The sequence below is a fragment of the Hypoxylon trugodes genome, assembly GCF_022578975.1.
Source record: "Hypoxylon trugodes strain CBS 135444 unplaced genomic scaffold F4822scaffold_3, whole genome shotgun sequence".
Classification (NCBI taxonomy): Eukaryota; Fungi; Ascomycota; class Sordariomycetes; order Xylariales; family Hypoxylaceae; genus Hypoxylon; species Hypoxylon trugodes.
In genome coordinates, this window is record NW_026250018.1 from 3,787,257 (window position 1) to 3,803,459 (window position 16,203).

General features: G+C 45.8%; 7 protein-coding genes across 7 annotated transcripts; 4 read left to right on the forward strand and 3 right to left on the reverse strand.

Moving 5' to 3' along the window:
• Window positions 1-23: 23 nt before the first annotated feature.
• On the reverse strand, window positions 24-2,563 carry F4822DRAFT_191218 (MFS general substrate transporter). Its single transcript, XM_051453564.1, has 2 exons — window positions 1,881-2,563; window positions 24-1,832 (listed from the first exon to the last, which is right to left on the reverse strand). The coding sequence occupies exons 1-2, from the start codon at window positions 1,942-1,944 to the stop codon at window positions 502-504; spliced, it is 1,395 nt and encodes a 464-aa protein (XP_051317382.1). The 5' UTR covers window positions 1,945-2,563; the 3' UTR covers window positions 24-501.
• A 1,701-nt stretch (window positions 2,564-4,264) lies between these two features.
• On the reverse strand, window positions 4,265-7,197 carry F4822DRAFT_427464 (uncharacterized protein; the record flags this gene model as incomplete). The annotated part of the gene is made up of 9 exons (XM_051460741.1): window positions 4,265-4,503; window positions 4,578-5,026; window positions 5,075-5,341; window positions 5,406-5,514; window positions 5,567-6,154; window positions 6,218-6,595; window positions 6,650-6,800; window positions 6,856-6,879; window positions 6,979-7,197. 9 exons carry the CDS (start codon window positions 7,195-7,197, stop codon window positions 4,265-4,267), a joined length of 2,424 nt encoding a protein of 807 aa, XP_051317383.1.
• A 431-nt stretch (window positions 7,198-7,628) lies between these two features.
• F4822DRAFT_442542 (uncharacterized protein) lies at window positions 7,629-8,519 on the forward strand (the record flags this gene model as incomplete). Its single annotated transcript, XM_051462997.1, has 3 exons — window positions 7,629-7,835; window positions 7,891-8,387; window positions 8,441-8,519. The coding sequence occupies 3 exons, from the start codon at window positions 7,629-7,631 to the stop codon at window positions 8,517-8,519; spliced, it is 783 nt and encodes a 260-aa protein (XP_051317384.1).
• Window positions 8,520-8,785: 266 nt separating this feature from the next.
• On the forward strand, window positions 8,786-10,712 carry F4822DRAFT_442543 (SNF2 family N-terminal domain-containing protein; the record flags this gene model as incomplete). The annotated part of the gene is made up of 8 exons (XM_051462998.1): window positions 8,786-8,798; window positions 8,860-8,890; window positions 8,938-9,122; window positions 9,176-10,055; window positions 10,106-10,291; window positions 10,343-10,493; window positions 10,546-10,635; window positions 10,692-10,712. The coding sequence occupies 8 exons, from the start codon at window positions 8,786-8,788 to the stop codon at window positions 10,710-10,712; spliced, it is 1,557 nt and encodes a 518-aa protein (XP_051317385.1).
• A 277-nt stretch (window positions 10,713-10,989) lies between these two features.
• On the reverse strand, window positions 10,990-12,721 carry F4822DRAFT_397263 (uncharacterized protein). Its single transcript, XM_051457605.1, has one exon. The coding sequence runs from the start codon at window positions 12,424-12,426 to the stop codon at window positions 11,257-11,259; it is 1,170 nt and encodes a 389-aa protein (XP_051317386.1). The 5' UTR covers window positions 12,427-12,721; the 3' UTR covers window positions 10,990-11,256.
• Window positions 12,722-12,911: 190 nt separating this feature from the next.
• F4822DRAFT_442544 (S-adenosyl-L-methionine-dependent methyltransferase) lies at window positions 12,912-14,098 on the forward strand (the record flags this gene model as incomplete). Its single annotated transcript, XM_051462999.1, has 4 exons — window positions 12,912-12,962; window positions 13,049-13,195; window positions 13,267-13,548; window positions 13,632-14,098. The coding sequence occupies 4 exons, from the start codon at window positions 12,912-12,914 to the stop codon at window positions 13,950-13,952; spliced, it is 801 nt and encodes a 266-aa protein (XP_051317387.1). The 3' UTR covers window positions 13,953-14,098.
• A 972-nt stretch (window positions 14,099-15,070) lies between these two features.
• F4822DRAFT_427469 (kinase-like protein) lies at window positions 15,071-16,120 on the forward strand (the record flags this gene model as incomplete). Its single annotated transcript, XM_051460742.1, has 1 exon — window positions 15,071-16,120. One exon carries the CDS (start codon window positions 15,071-15,073, stop codon window positions 16,118-16,120), a length of 1,050 nt encoding a protein of 349 aa, XP_051317388.1.
• Between the last annotated feature and the right edge of the window lie 83 nt (window positions 16,121-16,203).

The following is a 16,203-nucleotide window of genomic DNA, read 5'->3' on the forward strand; positions in this document are numbered from 1 at the left end:
TTGCCGATTGACGATCAAGCAGATTTATAATATCTTGCGTTTTATCGCGAACTTCAACAATATATCAAACGGATATACTCTCTTTATTATCACTTATATGTATTTTGGTCTCCGAAGTGGAGTTGGAGACTAGTATGACGTGCGCGCACATTCAACCTATGAGAAGAGACGCTGGTTGTACGTTGATAGATAACTAAGCTAAGTGAGGTTGTGCCCCTCGATGGCGCGAGGGTAGGTTGCTATCACATCAGTCCCAATGATCCCAAATTGGGATCGCAGCCTACTAAAATATCCGATCGGTACCGACACGCTTCACGGACGCGAATTACGCGGCAAAGCGACTATAATCACGGCTTTACTTTACGCCCATGATTAAAGTAAGGAAGCGGATTCTTAAGTACTAAATACTAGATTTCTATAAAGCAACGCGCCCAAGTATGGAATCTATTGAGCATGGAAATCCCATGTAGCTTTTCCCTTACTAATGGCAAGATTCAAATTTTAATCCGAACCCTGCTCTTTGCCCATATCTCCTTCCTGAACTTCAGCACGACTCTCGATGTCGGTTTTATCCTTACCGACCCCGAAGTCTTTGATTATCAGCCAAGCCGGCAATATCGAGACACCCCAAAGGCCGAAGTTTATATAAGGACCACCAACCGACGCAATGATGGGAACCGCGTTAAGCCCATAACTTAGAGCCTGCCAAGCCGATTCCGTACCTCGCAGTAACGCAGCGAGTCGGATGGTCTCCTGCGGGCTTGAGGATATCTGGCTGATTATGAAATATGAAAAGTTGTAGTTCAACTGGAAGCCGGCCACTAAGAAAACGAAGACACCGAATGCCCTACCGAAACCTGGGTCAACCCAGTCGAAAATAGGTTGGGTTCGGCGATATTCGGTCACGTTGATCGTGAGCCAAAGCCACCAGGCCCCCTGGAGCACCATTATAACCACAAATGCCCGGCGAGATCGCTTCTTAAGGGGTATATGGTGTTGGTCTAACCATAACCCCAGGAGGTTTCCACATATCACTGCTACGATTCCGGATAGGAACGACCCCAATGCTCTCGCACGCACGCTGAACCAGAGAGCATTATAGGTAAAGAAGACAGCTTCCGAGTAGACCCCTTGGCCAATCCAAAAGACGATAAAGAGGAATTTTCTAGTGAGAAAGGTTCTCGTCGTAGCCTTGATTTCTTGCCAAGGATTGTCGAAGATAGTGAGTTGGACTGGTGTACCACCTGGGCGCTGAACTTTCGATGGGCGATTGAGGAGTAGAGCCACCAATGTTCCGCTAGCTTGGAGGGCGATAAAGACGATGTATACCGTATACGATACTTTTCCGGCTTGATTTCGATCCACGTTGAGGCCTAGATTCACAGCACCACCCAGAATCTGGCCAACTCGAGTCCAGGTTAACCAGTAGGCTACCATTCTCCCCCGATTGTGCGGCTCGGGGTATGCGATCGCTATCGCCGCTTCGGCAGCCCAGAATATGCCGGCGGATATGCCACAGAAAGCGGCCCCCACAATCACAAGCCACTCAACGCCATACCGATTGTTGAGGTACAGCCCAGCGCTATATGGGGCATAGCCAATAGTACCAACGAATAGGGCGCCATTGATGCCGATATATCTAACAATGCTACTCGTCAACCAACATGATATTATCATGAGGCAGAATGTGAGTGCATTCCCGGTGTTGACGAGATACGGTGATTGGGCACCACCAGCACCGAGAGAATTCATTGCTCCCCATAGCCCTGGTGCTGCAAAGCTGCAGAGGCCGAGTATTGTGGCATTATAGAATACCGAGCGGTACCACTTCACTTCTCGGTATTAGCAAACATGTTTCAGATATTGGCGCTATTTCTCACCTTTGATAGGCTTGGATTCATTGCCCGTAGAGCTTTCGGCTGTCGTTTCTACGGCTTCCGCCATGTTGATAGGTGTACTAGCTGACGCGTTCAACTTTCCTTCAAGTCTCGAAAGTGAAGCTAGCTTGGAGCTTGGAGCTTGGAGCTTGTCGTTTACTTCTACATACTAATCAGCTAGCTTTAATCCTGGAAAGGATTTCATAATATGGTTACCAAACTAATCACACCTTACCCTACGAATAATGCGTAATAGATTCGGAGATAGATAAGATTGAATCGATTCTGTTCCAGTAGCAGGGAACTGATTCGCCGATTGACATCTGTGCGACGATAATGAGAAGCACGTCATTCAGCCCCTGAAATTGACCATCATTTGTCTCAACGCCTACCTCGCACAAGGTTAATTACGCCGGTAACGCAAGAGCACAATTTCAACTCAACTCCGGAATATTATCTACGTCGATGGCCCCTACCCGAATGTGTAATCTTCGTAATCATCTTCATTTCTTTTTTTCCATATTTCCACCCCCCTTCCCCCTTTTCCATACCGATTCATCGCTTAGTCATCCATCACGACACAAAAAAAAATCGTAATTTTTCCCAGCCAAGTCTATACCTTAAATGTGAACTATCCTCCTAAAATGTTCTTCAAAAACAAAACCCAATATTACGCCATACGGAACGGGTGAGTTTGGTACTCAGGTACTAGCTTTGTGGTGGCAGTGCTTAGACTAAAGCAAGCCACCCGGAGATACTTAGACAGGTATCTCCGCTTTATTAATGTGGCTGTGGCTGTGGATGCGAGTCGGCGGGCTAAGCCGACAACTATTTCTTCTATCGACGTGTTCGTAGGACCACTTTAGGTCGAACATGTGGAACCAATTCTTTGACTTTGAGCGCTCTCAAATCTGATGTCAATAATTCAAGTGCATTATCCGTCGCTATGATATTTTTTCTGCTTTAAGTCTTTCAATTGATCTTCGTACCCTTGTTCGCATCCCGGCTGTCGATCTTGGAGAGCTTCACTTCGGGTATTAGAGGACTAACCTAGTATGGCTGCTCTTGAAAAGAACCAAGCAGAAATTGATAAGGCTAGCAGCCTTGAACATGTGCCTAAAGGGGAGGAATACGACAAGATGATTTCGGGGATGCTGTGAGTATTTGGAGGATGAGGGGCCTAGGGCGCCTCCCGTTTAGCCAGGTCGTCGGCGTCGATTCTCTACGTAGTAACATCACTAACACGCGTTTTCAGATACAATGCATTAGATCCCAAACTCATGAAAGCGCGTTTCGACGCTCGAAGATGGATGCATAAATACAATAACTACTTCCCCGATGATCCCGAGGCAGACTTCGAGTCCTTGGCCAAGGCTAGGAAGAACATCCTCAAGCAATTCCTAGGCCACATCGAGGACGAGGTGTTCATAGAACCCTCACTAGCCGTGGATTATGGGTGTAATATTCGTCTCGGCCATCGCTTCTATTCTAATTTCAACTTAACTATCCTGGATTGCGCGCTTGTCACTATCGGCGATCGTGTGATGTTTGGGCCGAATGTTTCTATATTGACGGCTACTCACGAAACCGAGGTTCAGAGCCGCAGGGATGATGTCGAGTACGCTAAGCCCGTGACGATTGGGGATGATTGTTGGATAGGTGGGCATGTTGTGATATTGCCTGGAGTTACCATTGGCGAGGGATGTACAGTTGCTGCTAGTTCTGTGGTAACGAAAGATATTCCGGCGTGGAGTGTTGCGATGGGTACTCCGGCACGGGTCGTACGGAAGGTGACATCTCTAGATAAGATTCAAGAAAAGTAGGTGCAGGTAGAGGTTCAAACTAGTTATTCCCGCAGTTTTCATATCAATTTACCATGTTATATACTCATAAACATACATCTATCCGGTACCCCCCCTAAGGTCAAATCTTCAGTTACCAGTACCCGCCACAGTGAAGTCGAAGGTTCCGGGGTCCGTATCATTATCATGTGGGAAGGATTGGAAGTCAAAATCTTAAAGCACGTCGACCGTTTGCATTAGGTCATTATGAGTCGTCATTAAAGAACACTTTCTAAACGTATTAATTAAATTGGATGAGGCTATTCAGGTTTCCACATTAATTTCGTGTACCTTGGTAGGTAGACTTGAAGTCAAGATTCCGAAACATGTCGACCGTTTGTATTGGGTCATTATAAGTCGGAGTCGGAGGACTCTATCTAGATATATTAATTGAATTGAATGGGGCTATTCGGGTTTCTGCTCCTGGGAATTCTCTTGGGATCTCGGATGTAGTTTTAACAGCATGTCGTTTTCTTATGTGATCTCTCAAGCTCTGCTCGCTTGTAAACCCAACATCGTTATATGCGCAATCAACTTGGTAATATTTTAGCTCTTTGAAGTGGCGAAGTTCGTGTTTTTTAGGCGACTCTCTGATTCAAACCCGGCAACTGCACGATCACATCCAGATACTTTGCAAACGTACGAATCTCGGCCGAATTCCTCTTTGAAAATGTCGAAATCTTTTTGTAGTAGACCGCCAATCTTAGATTGACGAAGTAGCCCTTGTACAGTCTCATGATATCTGCGGAGACTCTGGAGCAACGCATGCGGATTCGTATTAGATTCTAAAGTGGCTTTGTTAATCTACGTTTGAAACCAAGCGCGTACCTATGGCTATTTAGATGTACTCGGGACTTACTTGGGTTCGAAATTTCTGACTTTCGTAGGTAAATAATTCTTCTTGCTAGATCACGGATATCTTCGAACTCTTCTAGCCAACGTAACGACCATCCTTCATTCTCTCCTAAAGGGTTGCCTTGGGTAAGCTGAGGGCCCCCAAGGCGCGAAATTTCTCCGTATAACCCTAAGAGTTGCTGTATCATTGGTTCAGAGTGATCTCTGATAACTTCATGTCGTATTTCTAAATACTCTAACAGGTGGTCTATCCAGTGTTCGTTTGCATAAGGTAGAAGCCCGTATATTCTTGAAGCAACGTCGCATAGAATCATTGAATTTGGTGTAGCTTGGGGATGTAAACAGAGTCCCTGCTTTACTTGTGATATGCACGCAAATGCAATGCTGTAATGCGATTCGAGGATATCAACGAAAGGTTTCGGCTTATACGTGGTTACATACTCGGTTAGAAATCTACGAGACAAACTTAGCCTTAGAATAAACCTGAAAGTAGAGACTTACTTTGGTACTGTAGAATGTGGGAAGGCAAGCGATCCGCTTGGGCCTGCTTCTAGAAACGGCTTGCACACATCAGTAGTATTAGGGAAGGGTTTTGTACGTCTACTGATGATTTCGCACCCCGGACGTAACGTCATTGCTAGTCGGACTTGGTACTTTTGAATTGGATGACGCCCTTTGTGGTGAATAACCCATGCAAAAGCCCGTTGGATCCTCGATACAGCTTCGGGCGAGAGTCTGTCGCAGATATTGCTAAGGATGCGATCGTAGCTAGAGTAATCGGTTAGTCTGCATGAACTCGTCCGTCCACCACGCCCTTAACATAGGGACTTACGCTTCTGCTAAGTCCCTAGGTAGGTTATTAACTTGGTTTTGAAGATCTTGCAAGCTTGTAGCTTCCCTCTCTAGGAGATCAAGCACCAGCTGAACCCATAAGAACATCTCTATCGGTGATGTTAGCATCGGACCCTTGATTTATATGAATAGAGGTCAAACCTTCGGCTTTATCCAAGATCCTCTTTTGAAGGTCGCGCAGATCTTTCTCTTCAATTGCACCTCCTTGGGCATCGTTGATCCTTTCCAGCCCCTCATAGATAATTATAGCGAGATCCTTACGAATCATTTCCTTTTCTTCCGCCATACGGAATTGGACTTTGCTTATCAAAGTAGATGATATGGTAGGAATATCCTGGCTTGCTAATAGGAGTTTGCATTCTCGGGAATGTTTTTTCAACTGCATGAGATCCCTAATTAGGTATTTATGTTTCTTCCATGATATTTCGTCTATCCCATCTACTATGATGTGGAGATCACCGAGTTGGGTAATTAGCTTTGGTAAGATCTCGCTTAGGTGAGCTTGTGGGAGGGAGCGAGCGTTGGCTATGTATTCATCCCAGAGACAGGATACCATATCAGAAGACATCCGAACAAGCTGGGCGCAAATGCTTCTTAGAATGGGAACACTTGCATCAATGTCACGGTGGGTATCGCAATCTGGTGTTTGGTAGTCGCAGAAGAAGAATGCCACTTTTCGCTGACTAGATCGAAGAAAACGGATAAGTTGGGCACACAGAACCGATTTTCCTACAATAGTTAGTACTATTTCCACCTTAATCGGTATAATACCGTGCTTCAGAGTGTTATTACCAGAGCCCGGTTTACCATTCAACCAGAGTGTAGAACCTCCACCATTCTGCTTAAGCCAGGCTTTGAGCTTCGGAGATTTGGTAATCCATTGAGATGTACCCTCTGTGCAACGCTTCTCAAGCCAGCCCAATTTCAATTCGGGATTTGTAGTAGTGAAATTTAGCCAGCTGAGCACATCTTGAAGCTGTTCTACTCCCCGTTTGTGCTCCTGGGCTGTGGCGCTGGTGAGTTTCTCCTTCCTCAACTCTGCAACTTGGCTGATACTTAAGGAGGCTGCTTCTCGATCAATCAACTCGCCATAATCATGAATGCTGTCGAGAAGGCCTTTTAAACGGTATCCGAAACGTCCCCATAACGAAGAGAAATAAATCCTCCATCCTAGATGATACGGTCAGCTTAACTGAATAATCTAGGACTTCTTCTGCCTCTCACCCGACTTTCGTATCATAGCATAAGCGCGCTCGTGAAATTCGATGTTCTGGGGGAATGTCTCCGCATAGCGCGAGAAGCGAGGCATGCGGTTCCCGATATTTACGTACGCCGTCACGATCGTATCTAGGGCATGTGTATAATCTTTTACTCCCTATTGAAAGTACATTAGCGGCGGAAACTAGGTGAGCCATACTAGGGGGTTATACTTGTAGAATAAATTTGATAGGTGCCTTATTAGACAATTGTTAGTAATGGCGTATAGGGACATATTAGGGAGTTAAAAGGTATCCCACCCAGATCTATGGAAGGTAAGGCGTCCCGTTACAAACCACCTCAACTACCTTTGAATACCTCTCAACAGCGTCTAGGAACGGAATGAGACGGCCGAAGTTTCTAAGGCTTTGTCGTGAAGCAAGTTCTTGCTCGATTTCTCCAATCGCGTTCTTCACTTCGCTTATTCTGACGGTTGAATCGATAGAGAGTGTGTCGCTGGTTGATATTTGATTGCGAAATCGGTCGCATGCTCTCTTTAAGGCGCTGTTAGCCATGGCGGCATCGTAACAATATTCTAACTACCTAATGCTTGGTAGACGCCGGGGGAATATGAAATTCCCGTGCGTGGGCTGGGGATGTATTCTTCGATACGTGATGGATAATACAAGGATAGAATAGGTGTTCCATTTGGGATGGGACGATCTGCGAGGAGCATTTGTGCGACCTTGCCACATATTCTATGGCCTTCCATGTGCACGTCTTAGCACGGTAAATATTTGATTTTGGTCTCGTAAGTACACGTACCTACTACGGTGATCTCATTGGGAGAATATACAGCCACTTTTCAGCACTGCCCTATCTGAGCCGTATCGTTAGGTACCTATTTAAGAAATTTCAAGCGCCGTAACTACGAATTTTACTAAAAAATATTCTCACAGATATCCGCTGGAGATTTGAGTTGCAATGATAATACTACCCAGGTAATATGGAACCACCTCGGAAGCGACGAAGGGTCACATCTCCAGCGCCCCCAGCCACCTCGCAAGTTACGGGACAACATGGGGATACTTCGCCATCTCCATTGTCTGTTACAGACCGTCTTTCTGGAATCATACAAGACGATACAGTCGCGTCCTCTAGCCAATCATCTTTTACCCAAGATGTGCAAAAAGGCATGATATGTTTTGGATTGGTACGTGCGATACAATTGCTGATTTGTCAAGCTCATGTTACTAACATCAACTAAGTTGCGCTTCAGTGTGATCAACATAACGCCCCTCAATAACGATAGACCTATTTCAGTACATCTCAATGGTGGCCGTGTTTGCAAATCTTGGGGGCAATATCTAGCAAGGATTGGAAGTCAAGATTTGGAATTGGTACAGCTTTTCCTCCGAGAAAAAATTGAGGTCGAATTGTGGATGCCACACAGAACTAAGCAGTCCTTCGTTGCAGCTACGCTCTACGGCGAGGAGAGCCTTGGAGAGCCACTAAAGAAAGTCCTAGAAACGCTCAATTTATATCTTCAGGATCCGATTTACTCTAGTCGAGATGTTTGCTATTGGAACCCGCAGCGATTCTTTAACGCGGATATCCAGCTAACATCAATGTTCTCATGGGAATCCAGTGTACCGACTTCCAGACAAGAACAGTCATCAGCCACGGACTTTCTCGCAACTTTCTCAACGGAAACACTTCTACCAGAAACGGAAGGTTCGCCATTCCTACAAACGCCCCTACAAAAGTGCGTCAAATTAAATACCCTTATATCTACCGATGCTATCTAACCCCTTGAAGACATCAGAAGCAGGCCTTGACATTTATGATACGCCGTGAGCATGGATGGAATCTCCAAGTAGCGGGCACTGATGTCTGATCATTGGGCTCAGATCATATAGGCCGTTCGATGTATGTTACACAATTCAAAACCCTTTAACGTCCATTTTTTAACTATGAAACATTAGATATCGCAACAATGTAGACACTGCATATTCTTACGATGAACCTCCACAATTTAAAGGGGGGATACTTGCTGATACTATGGGGTTAGGGAAATCGTTAAGTATAATAGCACTAATAGCTAATGACCTGGTTATTCCGAATGTCTCTTCGTCGTTACCACGAAACTCAACGCTAATAATAATGCCACCATATCGTAAGTCCTACATTTGCTTATAGATCCCACTAGAAACGATACTAAAGTAATATATACCTAGTGTTAGCGACGTGGCAGAATGAGTTATCCAAGTGAGTTGAAGCTGAATTTGCGTCGGAACCAGGTACTAACCCTTTAGACATCTTCGGAGCAGCTCATACAACTGGCGAGTCCACCACGGCGCAACGAGGATAAAAGACATAACACAGGTAAATTCCGTCGATATAGTACTGACTACGTACCCTATCCTTGCGAATGAATCGGCGAAAGACCCTTCCGGCGTCTTATTCTCCTGCAAGTGGCACCGTGTCGTTTTGGACGAAGGTGAGCCATTCGATTGATTTGATACTCGATAACGAGATGTTAACTTGACCTAGCCCACGGCATAAAAAGTCTAACGACGAAAACAGCTAAAGCTGCATATAGACTTAAAGCTGATCGACGATGGGTTGTTACTGGTACGCCTATACAGAATCATGTATCTGAGCTTGGGAGCCTGCTTTCGTTTCTTGGCGTTTTCCCATATTCCGATCCGGAAACATTCAAAGAACAAATCATTCGCCCCTGGAAGGCGGGAAAGACTGAACTGGTGTTCGAACGACTGAAATGCCTTTTGAACTTCGTGATGTTGCGCAGGAGCCAGGATCTCATTTCTCTTCCCCAACGAACCGATCTGAAGATCTTTCTCAAATTGGGGGAAAGCGAAAGGCGTACTTACGATGAGATAAAAGGCCAAGTGCTAAGGTGCATCGACGACCTCGTATTCGACACAATGACCCGTGAGGAAAAAATGAATGCACTGCAGAAGATCAATTCGCTACGTCTTATTTGCACTGTGGGAGTGTCGGGCTCCCACAAGACATCGAGTCTCGCCCTTGCTGACTTCTCGACTGATACTACATGGGATGAAAATGCGGCGCTAGGAGGCCTGCGAAGGCTCCCGTTACTAGGGGTCCCGGTAGCATGTCAGATTTGCGATGATCTCCTGGACATCTCTGACGAATCGGCTTCAGTCTACTTGACTGAGTGTCTTCAAGTTTGTTGTCTATGTTGCTACGACAATTTACGATCTAATTTTAGCCTTACTTCTGTTTCCCACTGTGAGTGCTTCTCACCGTGCCCTACAATCAAGGTGCCTCTCAACAGGATATCCTCGCCACCCATTGAAGATATCCGTTATGGTCAAAACTTCCGGTTTCCAACCAAGATTCACAGCCTACTCAGTGATCTAAAGGAAAATGGTAGAAATGTGAAAAGGTAAGTCTATTTACAACAGTCCTCAAAACGCTTAAGCTTATCGACACAAGCCTCGTGTTCTCCTATTGGAAATCAACACTTGACTTAGCGAACTCAGCTCTTGATCAATCGGGAATAAGGTGTATCCAAGTCGACGGGAGAACAAAAGCAAAGGATCGCAGTGCCAAATTTAAGCAATTCACAGAGCGAGAAGATATAAGTGTACTTCTATTATCTCTCTCATGCGGATCAACAGGGTATGTAACTAAATATCCTCCTAATATTGTTGCGTACTCACACTCATAAAGTCTAACACTTACCGCGGCATCGCGGGCGTATCTCATGGAGCCGCAATGGAACCCGTCGATTGAAGAGCAAGCACTCGCTAGAATATACAGAATTGGCCAAACTAAAGAGGTTGAGAATATCCGATTCATCATGGAGGACACTATTGAAAAAGTATGTTCCAAAGTCATATGCTTCGTAGATATGCTGACACTTTGTGCATTAGTATGTCGAAAATGTTCAAGACAACAAGAAAGATCTCGTCACATTGCTACTATCTGGATCTTCTCAGAGTATCACAGAGCAAAGACTGCAGGTGAGAAAAATAGACGGTCTCTAATCGTTTAGACGTTTTATTAACTAGCCTTCTAGGAACTTAGAAACGCTCTCTAGCGCTTCTTCGTCGCCGCCGTGTTTCCTTTTCTTTTCTTTATATAATTGTCATGCGTTCGACGTCGCTAAAAAAAAAAAGGAGGGGGGTTAGAGCGGACGCTATAGTGGGGTGTTACCCCTCCACGGTAGTGGGGAGGTATGGTGGGGTAGTAGCTCCCCTAGAGCCCGCTGTCGCTACGCTACCCCCTAGGTATAGTACCTCTATAGGTAGGCGTTCCGCGTTTAAACACCTGTCCTATTGTGATATCTTATTTATATCCAATCTTGAGTTTCTATGATTTCAAACTCACCCAACCCTTTTTTATTTATCAAACTCATACTTATGATTTACATCTCAGTATACTTGACCTTAATCCTCGATGTCTATCAAGTTCTTTTGGAATGAGGCCGAGTATTTTGTCTGCATTTATATGACTATCTGCTGCCTTCTACACTGCCTGCCAAAGAAGCCCTATCGGCCTAGCTAAGAGGCACAGATGGCGTGACCTGCAACAATGGTACATGATGGCGATAAGGGACACAGGACGCAGCAATGCTCGTATCTTCAGTCGAAGAAGGGACCTGGATGCACGATCGGATTTAGACGGGCGTTGTACCATGGCAGCTGATCGTTGGTTGTTTTGGTGTGGTATAGGCGACCGCCAATTTGGACCATGGCATGCAACTCGCGTGTTCCACGAGTATCAGACCGAGGGTAAAAAGACAGACAGGAGGCAGGTGGCGTATCCTGAGGAAATGCAACGCGCCCGATCATGTGCCACTCGTTGGGTGCAGAGTGCGTACGAACGAAATGAAAGATTCCCCCCTCCGCCGAGGGCACCAGCAGGTCAAGCTGGGCTTGACCATGATTATCATCAGTGATAAGCACAGGGTTTCCTGTTACCTTGCCCGGTTGTAGTATCCTAATAGAAGTCTTGCCTCCCCACTTACACCGACTAGGAGGGCGACCACCGCCAAGACTGAAGGGACCCTGAACGACATGGAGTTGGCCTTCTGAAATGCAGACCGCTACGAGTTCAGGCTCATGATCGTGGGGATGGGTGCGTACTTCCGTGACGGAGACGCCTGAAATTACACCTAAATCCGTGGCGAGATAATCTACACGCTCCCATCGTGTTGGAAAAGAGTAATAACTACCAGACGTATGAAGCAGACCACCAGATTGGCACGGGACGACCAGGCTCAATCGATTGTAACCGCTTCGCACAACCATCGGCTTGCCCATAGCCCTGTGTTTTCCCAAGGGGGGCGGATTGCCTCTATCCGGCAAAAGATTATTATCACCAGTGAGATAGAAAGTATGTATGACACCGCCCGAAATGCAACATAGGTGAAGCCGCAATCCCGTATCATGCAGCGCCAGGCCAGACACAGTTGACTCATTAAGTATCACTCCTTCAGTGGGCAATGGGCGAGATTCAGACCACGGTGTAGCGGCGTGGTCTCGTATGCGCTTGAAATAGAAAAGACCATTTGGGCCGGCGGCAACGACGAGTCCCGGTTCTATCGTAGCGAACTGCCCAACAGAAGCATACGGCTGCCTCCACGAAGTCGTGCTCAAAGATGTGAGGTTCAATGGGCCGGATCGAAAGTTTTCAGAACTAGACAGACTGGTGCTGTTTGCTCTCGACGTGGAAGGTGTAGAAATGAGCGTTCCTGGTTCTGTCGACGTGGGCGAGCTAATGCCGTAGCCCGTTGAAAACGCGTTGCTCATTTTGCACTGTCAAGTCTCGTACACCGCGGCTTCTTCGTTGATATTCGGAGTTGGAATGTCGCCTACTTTCCCGTGGAAAATTACAAATCCAGGTTGATAATTTGGGCGGACTGCGCTTCTTGGGCATCTATCGAACCCGTTACCGCGGGGGTGTTACTGTTACCCCTATCGTCGCGGGGTGATGTTACCCGTAACCTATCTTCATCAATAAGTACCTACCTAGGTAGTTAAATATTGTCATCACGTCCTTTTTATACTCGATTTCAGCCTTTGGAATCTTGAGCTCGGACTTCTACCATAATGAGATAGATGCGTTGTAAATGAGTTAAATAACTACTGTAAACTGTTAGTGCACGGCACTAACTTTGTAGCGCATCCCGTAGCGCATCATCCCCTCTCCTTGTATCTACCTCGGTGCTAGAGTTATAAAAGGACTTATCCATTTATCAAACCTTCTCGTTCAAAGAAAACTATAGTCAATTAGCATGGCGATGGATCCTCATGCCCAGGTCCCGACACAATTGATATCCCATTTCGTAAACCGGCAAGTATCACCCCAAAGTGTCCTGGTGTCTTAACGACGAACAAACACTTATCCTGTGACAGTGATCGCGAAAAACAGTCCTCCGGGTGGATTGAACTCTGGGATTCGGACCAAACCCACTTCTGGGACCGTGGAAAACCATCTCCCGCACTCATCGACTGGCTCGAGTCGCAGCCCGAAGTCCTACCGTTGCATCCTAACCGAAAGTTGACTGCGCTCGTACCCGTAAGTAACCCCTAACGGCTTCGCACACATAGGCAGTCATTATGAACTTACGGTATGACTTGACGGGATAGGGTTGCGGGAAGGGCTATGATGTCGTCATGTTAGCCCTTCACGGCATTGATGTCTATGGGTTAGAACTTTCGCGGAAAGGAGTGGAGATTTCGGAAGCGTATGCGAAAGCGGAGCTCGCCAGACCTTCTAGTTATAATTTCGCGATCGAGAATGAAACCGGACCACTTACCTCGGTAATCGGCAATGCCAAGTTTCTAGAAGGTGACTTCTTCAAAACTAATTGGGAGAAAAGAGTCGCTATTGATGGGTTTCAAGGCTTTGATCTCATATATGACTACACCGTAAGCCTCTCGGGAAGTGAAAAATATGTATCAAAACGTGTTTGAGATCAGACGCCTAATACTTGAGTCCCCCTATCTCACAGTTCTTATGCGCGTTACTGCCTGAGATGCGAATGGACTGGGGGCGCCGCATGAGCGAACTTCTCTCGCCAGATGGGGTGCTCGTGTGTCTTGAGTTCCCCTTGCACAAGGATTTGAAGCTTCCGGGTCCACCTTGGGGGGTAAAAGGTGTTTACTGGAATATACTGTCCCAAGGTGGTGATGGGATTATCGACGAAGAGACAGCAAGTGAAGAGGGGCAGCTACAGGGGAAGTTCAAGAGAATGACATACTTCAAGCCGGCACGTATGTACGAGAATGGCAAAGGAACGGACATGTTTAGTGTTTGGAAGTTAAGGAGGTAAGATCTCGGTACTCAGGGGCTGGTCCCACCATTGAATTCTTCCAAATACACATGTTATCATCAAGATCAGGTCACTAACACGGAACTACGGAAGCGGGTGATAGTTACCAACATTCGAAGCCTAGATTTCATGACAACATCACATAATATCTCGGAAGATTTCATAGAAGTTAAGAATATTCCATTCATTCAAGTCGTACCCAATATTTATATCCCAAAATACCTAACCCGAATCCTCAACGGGTGTAATTATACCAATAAAACCTCCTACTCACACGATCTCCCCGTACGGCTATCCGCGTTTACTGTGACGTCGGCATATTAGGGTTGCCGCACTGTTCACAAGGCCTTATCCGACCGCCAACAGTCGAGATGTTGTTGTAGTTACACGTTGGGCACTTCATAATGAGAGTTAGCAGTGACTCTGTGGTAAAAGATTCGATCAACTGGCGGTTGTTGGTTTTGTTGTGTGCTTAGGTTAAGGAGTAGTCCGAGAGTAATACGGGTTATACAGACACATTTATATATACATTTGTATCCATACGATGAAAGGAAGCTCCCATTACGGTACCATCCGGTGATCTCTATGTCGCGATGCATTGTCGCATTTTACAATCGAATCAATGCTATTATCTTTGTTGGAGCTTTCACGACAGTCTACTCCTTTATGGAAACCTTAGCTCGGCAATCGACAAGGCCTGGGCTTTGAGTAAAGACAACAATGTAATTATAGATCTCATTCAGGACGCAGACAAATCATATTAAGATAAGTAAGCTATCAGGATAACCAGAGCGAGTGCACTTCATAGTTGGTCCATGTTAGCACTATAAGAGATATAATGTGAACAATAGAAAATTGGCCTTGTCAGACAATGCATTGTAACCTAGCACACTACCAGAGGCACCCCTTTACCAAATTGATTCACAAAGACTTCCAATGTCTGACTTCTTAAGAGGATGAATTGCTCTTAATGGAGCTATTTTCGATATATAATGCTTACCTAGGTACACATTTTAGATATCATATGGTTATGAGCTCATCATCAACTATCCTAATACTTCAACGATAGTTACACATTTCGAGAATCCATATTCAGAGGCCGGCGGGATCAAAAAAAGATGCCACTTGACGAGAATCGAACTGATACCGATCCCCAACATGTTCCTATGACTGAAGGGGATATTACCGGCCATAATATTGAAACGACAAGTGAAGTAGCTTCGGTTTTTGGTATTAACGATGAGAGGGATTCTGCTAACGCTAGTACTAAGGTATACGGCCCGAGAGACCCCTCGGAACCGTGTGTTGCTTGTGGCTGGACACTAGCTGAAGACCAATGTACTAGTTACAAGAGCAGCGTTAAATTGTTCTATGCTGCAAGCAGTCGCGGTGCCTGGGCATTAGGATCTAAATTCATCCTCAAAGAACGAGGTACGTTTCCGCCAAGTCATGAGGCGGCAAACATTCGTTTTTTGAAGGAGAGAACCAGTATTCCGATCCCTAATATGATTCAAGATTGGTACGAAGGCGACAAGTACTTTACCATTACCTCGAGAATCGAAGGCGAGACTTTGGAACATGCGTGGCCTAATCTCTCTGGAGAAGATAGGGTGCGCATAGCCAAGCAAGTCGCTGGAGGTTTAGAGGAAATGCGTCAATTGAAGTCCGATCGCATTGAAGCAGTTAACGGTGAGTTACACTATGACACGGCATTGTTTCCAAAGGGAGGATCCGGTCAACCACCCCTGGCTTCAGACGAGGAGCTATGGGCGGTACTCTCGGAACCGCTCGCGCACGTTGAAGACGGCGCTCTTCAAGTGTTGCGCGAAAACATGCCACAATGTACCCCATACACCTTTACGCATGGAGATCTCAATTACTGTAACATCATAGTCAAAGACGGCAACTTTGCAGGATTTATCGACTTCGAACGATCGGGATTCTTTCCAATATGGCACGAATATGTTCTGTGTAGGTACGGACTAGGAAAAGAAGATACGGAATGGAAAGAGCTTCTTTCAGAACATATTACGCAGTACCCGAAGGCTATGAACTTCTACCTGGCCTGTTTAGAACACGAAAGAAATCCTAAAGGTACAAAGGCCCAAAAGCTTCTGGACGATCTTGTAGTTGGTGTCGCGGAGTGCCCGATGATTCAAGTATGGTAGGTAGTTTGATACTATGATATCGTATGGATTTTGATTTTATATCTTATATCTAGTATATTAACATGAGAGTCCTCCGCGAGTTG

What these genes read in the sequence shown, in the direction of transcription:
- F4822DRAFT_397263 (XM_051457605.1), bottom strand. Translation starts at nt 12,426, where the DNA reads ATGAGCAACGCGTTTTCAACGGGCTACGGCATTAGCTCGCCCACGTCG.
- F4822DRAFT_191218 (XM_051453564.1), bottom strand. Translation starts at nt 1,944, where the DNA reads ATGGCGGAAGCCGTAGAAACGACAGCCGAAAGCTCTACGGGCAATGAA. An exon ending in TGAATCCAAGCCTATCAAAG is followed by an intron (nt 1,833 to 1,880) that starts GTGAGAAATAGC and finishes AATACCGAGAAG; the next exon opens with TGAAGTGGTACCGCTCGGTA.